This window comes from Rhincodon typus, chromosome 30 (assembly GCF_021869965.1).
Source record: "Rhincodon typus isolate 14 chromosome 30, sRhiTyp1.1, whole genome shotgun sequence".
Lineage (NCBI taxonomy): Eukaryota > Metazoa > Chordata > Chondrichthyes > Orectolobiformes > Rhincodontidae > Rhincodon > Rhincodon typus.
The window spans coordinates 7,482,524-7,489,574 of NC_063361.1; the positions used below are offsets into that span (position 1 = coordinate 7,482,524).

General features: G+C 37.9%; 1 protein-coding gene across 3 annotated transcripts in view; it reads left to right on the top strand.

The window, feature by feature from the left end:
* Window positions 1-7,051, top strand: part of LOC109912903 (ADP-ribosylation factor 3-like) — a 23,357-nt gene that overhangs the window by 13,394 nt on the left and 2,912 nt on the right. For all 3 annotated transcript variants that reach the window (XM_048614477.1, XM_020512349.2, XM_048614476.1), the window contains exons 3-4: window positions 1,169-1,279; window positions 2,818-2,942. In XM_048614477.1, coding sequence (XP_048470434.1) covers window positions 1,169-1,279; window positions 2,818-2,942 — 236 coding nt within the window. The remainder of the gene's footprint in view (window positions 1-1,168; window positions 1,280-2,817; window positions 2,943-7,051) is intronic.

Here is a 7,051-nt window from a genome sequence, read left to right on the forward strand (position 1 = left end):
CCGAAAAATACAAGTTGTGATAATTTGAGTTAAGGCATATTCTTTCGGAGGATAATGAAGTCCTGTTTGATGCTAAAAGTTAAATCGTGAAATGGATAAACTGACTTGTCAATGTTATGTGCCTTAATACTCAGTTTACATGATGGCCTGAATCAACATGCCAGCACATGACATTGACCACACTCTGCAGTTGTCATTTAAACACGCCGAGTGAACTTTTTTAGTTTTTTTTTGGTGTAAAATTGGTGCAGTCAAACCAATTTCTTGGCACAAGGTCTGGTTAACTTGTGCTAGTGGCATGGCAGCTTTCTATTAGGTGCTCAGTGCCACTAGCTATGCCTGAAAACAATTTGAAAAATAATGGATCCTTCTGAAAATGTGAGCAGAGGAAAGTTAGGTGGAACATGTTGTCTGTCTGCCTAATTTTTGCCAGTCCTGCCTTAGCCTTTAAAGGGACTGCTGAATTGCTGCGTAGATGGTAAGTGTTATTTTTTCTCCTATATTCTGTTCTAACACTAGCAGAGCAGTGTGACTCAACTTCAAAGGAGTAACTACCCTTGGTTGCTGCCCATTATACATTGTTGTCTTGAATTGAACAATTTTTACTCCATAGTTCCAATCTAAATTTAGAGTCCAGATACAGTTGAAATTTAATGACTTCAAACTGTGGGTCTTTGACAAAATGACTTTGGCCTAGATTTTCTGGACTGAGCAAATTTTAAAGTCTCTGCTGCAAGAGCTTATAACTATGATGATACAGCGTGGAGTCAATTGCTTATGTCTAAATCAAATTTTAACTTGCCATTGGTTTCAATTTTTGGCCAGCTATAATAGTGCAACAAAGGCATTGCAATGTCATTTAACCGTGGTTTCTCCAAACTTAAGATTTGATACTTATTTTTTAAAAACAATATATATTTGTGCAGTATTCTTTGTTTGTAGAGATAACAATATGATCTGTCATGACTCCTAATTCCCCTTTAAGCTGTGATCTGATTTATTTGTGAAGTTAAAGACAATTCAACCTCAAATTAGCTTCTGAAACAGTTCCTATTGGGAAGGGGTGCATAGCATTGAATGGTTGTTGCTCCTCTCATGTACTTTGTGCTTTGCTATAATTCATTCATACTAAATTTAAATCAGTTATTTTGCATTTATTGTGTTGCAGGTTTTAATGTTGAAACAGTGGAATTCAAAAATATAAGCTTCACAGTATGGGATGTGGGTGGTCAAGACAAAATTAGAACGCTCTGGAAACACTATTTCCAGAACACACAAGGTATGAATTAAAATTTCTCACAGTTGTGTGTGGAAATTGGAATACATTTCAGTTTTTTGAGACTAGTTGTGTTTATAGAATATATTTTCCAATCAGAAATTGTGCTTAAAGGCTGCTGTTTTCTTGTGTAGTCTACTATTGACCCATAGGCATCTTGTCCTAGGGTACAACATTCCATGTCAAAAGAAAATGAGGTAGATGTCCTGAGTTCAGTGTTTTAATTCATGAAATAGCATGTGTGTATTGCACTGAAGTTTGAGTTGCTTTAAATTTTTAAGGGCATGACCATCTGACTTAGTGCATTTGAGCACAGGAATATGCTTTATTCTTGCCCCATCGCCACTTTCCTTGAGTCACAAACTTTCTTCCAATCTTTGTCCTGTTTTTCACCAGACCTTTTTTGGTTTTGTCCTTTGTCTAACCCACTTGTTGCTTGAAACCTATTATACCTATCTTTTGCCACTTTGACTCTGGCATAATCTAAGCTCTGTTGTTTCCCAGGTGCAATTTTTTGTATGAGGAAGATGGCAACATTGCATGGCAGATTTGTGTTATACTTTTAGTGGAAAATACTACTAAATTTTCACAAGCCTTTTTTAATTAAACCAGTGAATGAGAAGAAATTGAAGGCCTAAATTTCATTTCTTAAGCTACCTTACTGGAATCATAGAATCATAAGAAGCCCTACAGTGTGGAAGCAGGCCATTTGGCCCATTGAGTCCACACCAACCCTCCAAAGAACATCCCACTCAGACTCACTCCCCTACCCTATCCCTGCAACCCATGGCTAATTCAAACGAGCCTGCACATCCCTGGCTGCTAGGGGCAATTTAACAATAAACCTCCACAAATAATTGGAGAACTCCACAGTCACCCAAAGCTGGAATCCAACCTGAATATCTGGTACTGAGGCAACAGTACTAACCACTGAGCCAGGGTGTGGTGTAGATTTGGGTCATAGTCCTTTCAGCACTGTTTAATTTTGTAAAACTGAGCAGAATCCAAAACAGGTGTTTGATGTGAATCTACCAACTCCTTCATTGGCAACGTTGGTTAAAATTAACATTCCAGATTCATGTCTAATTATTTTTGCACAAGCAGTAAATTGCTCTGGTACTGAGTTGCATGTACTTTGTGATGCTACTTAATCACAAGGTATATACAATGGCATAGGGCAGTTTATTTGACACCTGCAGTTCTGTCTTTGAAAGAGCAAGCTATAGAATCTCCTCTGATGCCTTCTTTTAAAATGTCCACATGAGAAGGGAATTGGCAGCCTATTTTACATTCTTCCTGCCACCACCACCCCCCCCGCCAAAAAAAAAATAAACCATGCTGTCTTCTACAGAAACCTGTAGAAATGTGAGCAGGGTATGAAAAGCATTATCTCTCTTGCAACAGCTATTTCTTTTTTTTAATCTAATGTGTTAACATCTGTTTAGAGTAATTTAGAACAGGTTCTGAAGTTGCGGTTTGCATTTTGTCATCGGATAAGCAGCTCACACATCATTGGAGTCTGTGTGCTTTCTGTTTTGAAGGCTTAATATTCGTTATCGACAGCAATGACCGAGAGCGTATCAATGAGGCAAAGGATGAGTTAAATCGAATGATAACAGAAGATGAGCTGAGAGATGCTGTGTTGTTAATCTTTGCAAATAAGCAGGTGAGTTGAGGCACTTGAGGAGTTCTGAGACCTACTCTTAAGGCTATTCAGTTTAACTATTTTATCAGCAGTCCATGCTCATTGTACATCTGTAAATTGATTTGGTTAAATACAATACACTCGGACCAAGAATTCTATCTGAAGGAATTACTTGATATTGAGCTACATTGTCCTTCAACAACAAGTAAGAAAGAAATCAATATTTCCCAGTTTTTGTTTGTTTACTCAGGGGTTGGGAAACTAGAAACGTTCACTGAATAGGGTTGAACTCGATTATAATGTCGCCCTTCCCTTTCTTAAAGGGGCACATTGTATAGTGTCTCAAGTTAAAATGACTTGCAGCACTTTACATTTTTGTTTGAAGTGTAATATATGTTGTAGTATAAGAAAATTTGAATACTTTGTGCCCTGGTGCATTCCAGATAATGTTAGTTATCTCCATCATTAGAAAATTTAGCCGGAACATTTGTGAAGAGCTTATCTGCAGTTCTTCAATTAATACGGAATGTTTAAATCCACCTGAAAGGCCAAATGGAGCTTCAGTTTATCATTCAAAAAATACATTTCATTCTGATCAAAATTCTGGAATGATTTCTTGAATCCACAGAATTCTACCAACTGAGTAATGGCTAACATTCACTTGGACGGTTATGCCTGTTTTCTTGACTCTATGCTTTGAAAAATCATGACTACTCTCATTGAAAACTTGGGTTCTAAAGAGGGCAGAACCATGTGTAGCTTCAAATTTGACTTTGTATTTCCATACAGTGTTAAGGAAGAAGGCATAGTTTTGGATAATGTGACTTTTGCCTGGAAATTTGTTAATCTTTAAATGAGACCTTTAAAAGTACTTGAGGTGAATATTTCAGTGCTTCAGAAAATAAAGTTTAAAAATAAAATGGTGTTTGACTGCCAATGTGTTATCTTACCATAGGGTGACAGGGATCAACTCTAGTAAAAAGAGAATGCTATCAAATGTTTAGTGAGCATGCTAGCTTGTTTTCAGACAAGCAGGTCACCTGGAAAGTAAATGACCTATAATGTAACTGCAATCTGTCTGTCTCCGAAACACCAGGGCAGAAGAAATGTAGTCTGTTCAGTGGTTTAGAAGTTAGTAAGGGGAAAAACTCCAGAAAAGATGGCTTTGAGATGCCAGACAGGAAGTCATCCTACTAGGCATGTTGATTTGAGCTTAACATGTGAAGGTAAGCAAAGCCCTACATTCTAATTCACTTACAGAATTGAGACAGATGTAGTGATTTACTTGAACATGTATAAATGTGACTATATAAACTGTTAAATCAGCATAAATGGCCCTCTGAGCACTCTTTTTTTCATGTGAAATAGTGCTGTGGCTGTAAATGGGAGATGTTGGTTGATCTGAAGATTATTGATCGATCATTTCTATAAAAGTGTTGACTATTAGCAATTGTTGCTCTTTAAAATGATAAATCTGTCTGCTTTACTTTGACCATGAACTAGCATTTACCATAAGAATTTGGAAGCATCATAAAGTGGAGGTGTTGAACTCCAAAGCTACGTTGACCAGTTCATGGAGTGGACAAATAGGTAGCAGGTGAAGTTTTTTAGTGTAGAGAAGTGAGGTGATGCATTTTGATAAGAAGAACGTGGGCAGATAACTTTTTTTTTTCTTTTAGAGAAGAGTACAATTCTTAATGAGACTAAGGAGCAGAAGGACCCGGCTGTATATGTGCGTAGATCACTGAAGGTGGCAGGTTGGGTAGAGAGAAACTAAGAAGACATGATGGTCATGGGCTTTATTCATGGGGACATAAAGTAAAAGAGCAAGAAGGTGATGCAGAATTTATATAATACACTTGTTAGACCTCAGCTGGAGTACTGTGTACAGTTTTGATGCTACACTGTAAGAAGGAGGTGAACACTTCGGGATAGAGTGCAGAAGAGGTTTGTGACAAAGCTTCCAGTGATGAGAAACTTCCAATTATGAGGACAAATTTGAAGTTGGGGCTGTTCTGCTTCGAAATAAGACTGAAGGGAGATCTGTTTGGAAGTTTTCAAAATCATGAGATGTCTGGATAAGGTAGATGGGGAGACAATGTTCGACTTGTAAAATGATCTAGGATGAAAGGGCACAGATTTGAAGTGACTTGCAAATGTAGCAAAAAAGGCATGAGGGGACAAATGTTTTTGGGTTGCACTGTCCGGAAGTGTGGTGGAGGCAGTCATTTGAGACATTCAAGAGGGCATTAGATGGTTTCTATTAAAATGTGCATGGTATGGGGAAAAGGCTAGGGAATGATACTAATTCATAATGCTTGGAATTCCAGTGCAAACATGATGGGCCAAATAGACTGTCTCCTATGCCATAACAGTTCTGGACCACATCTTAAGTGAGCTGTGTTAGCAGTTCTCTTGGGAAGAGACATCACGTAAAGAAATTCTAAAGTCCTGCCACATGTTATAATCCAACAGGTTTATTTGAAATCATATTTCAAATGTGCTTTTAGAATGCACAAACATTTGGAGTATTGTTTTTAGAATTTTTTTTGCTGTGTAATTTTTCCACCTCTTGGTCCTGGAGACTCTACCCCTATGATTTTAAATTTGGTATCAAGCTCCTTCAGAATTTTGTCTTAATGAGATTCTCCCTCACTCTCCTCCAGGGATTATACATCCAATGTTTTCAGCTCCTCACAATAGGACAAACCTCTCATCCCTGAAACCAGTTTAGGTAACTTTTTGCTTCCAGTACAAATACAATTTGGAAACGTGGAGTCCAAAACTGGACAGTATTGTGATCTTACTGAAGCCTTGAACAATTTTAGCAATACTACCTTCTGCACCCCTTGCAATAAAGGCCAGTATACCAATTGTTTGCTGCACTGCATATGACTTTCTGCCTTCCATGTACGAACACATAAAGCCTTGTTTGAGCACTAATTTTAAGGCTCCCAAATCTTAAATATTGTTTCATTACTCTTTCACCAAAGTGAATAACCTTTTACACTTCCTCACAGCTTACCTTTCCACTTGGGTTTGTATCATCAGAAAACTATTGCTATGTCTCGAAGTAATTTCTATAGATTAAATAGCTAAGCCTTCAGCATGAATCCTTGTGACCTTCCACAATTCACTGCCTGTCAACTTGGGAATGCCCTGTTTAGATCCATTTTGTACCCTGTCTGTTAACTGATCTTTCCAGCCATACTGCAATATTACACCCCATCTGTGTTCCTATCTTGGCTCTTGTGTGTGAGCTTAACAAATGTCTTTTGGAAATCCAGATGTATTACACATTAATGGTTTGTATTCTGCTCTACTAGTTATGTCCCAAAAAAGAATTGTCAAAGCTTTCATTTTGTAAAACTGACATTCTAATCCTCCTATACTTTGCCACATGCTTGAAGACCTCTACATTGTATCTGCAAACTTTGAATTTGATGGGATTGCTCACAAATCTAAGGAAATTTTGAGAAACCATAGCACAACCACTGTCTGTTTAGAGCCTGGGGGTTCAGGACTCCAGAACCTGGGGATATGAGTTATTAGTTCCTTAATACATTTTGTCAGCTGGTATATCAATTTCCTCATTCCTTTTTGGTCCCTAGGTTATTGTGTATTTGTGGTCTTCCACAGTGGCAGCCACACCATATTTGTTCAAAGCTTCTGCTGTGTCTTTATTCCTCAGAATTTTATCTTTCTCTGCATTAAGGGACTTGTGTTTACTTTAGTTATTCTCTTCCTTTTTCTATACTTGTGAAAGCTCTTACAATCCTGTTTCTCTATTCCTGGGTAGGTCATTGTCATTTTTTTTTTCCCCCCATAACGTTGACTGTTGACTGATTTCTGAAACACCCCAATACTCTGACTTGCTGTCAGTTTTTTTTTTTTGCGCTAACTTCCTGAGTAGCAACTGAATCTGGCTTGTTTTTTTTTTAATAAAATGTATTTTTGGTGAATATCTTGAATTGCTTACCTAATTAACCTTAGCCAGTGATAGTAGGAACTGCAGATGCTGGAGAATCTGAGATAACAAGGTGTAGAGCTGGATGAACACAGCAGGCCAAGCAGCATCAGAGGAGCAGGAAGGCTGACGTTTCGGGCCTAGACCCTTCTACAGAAGAAGG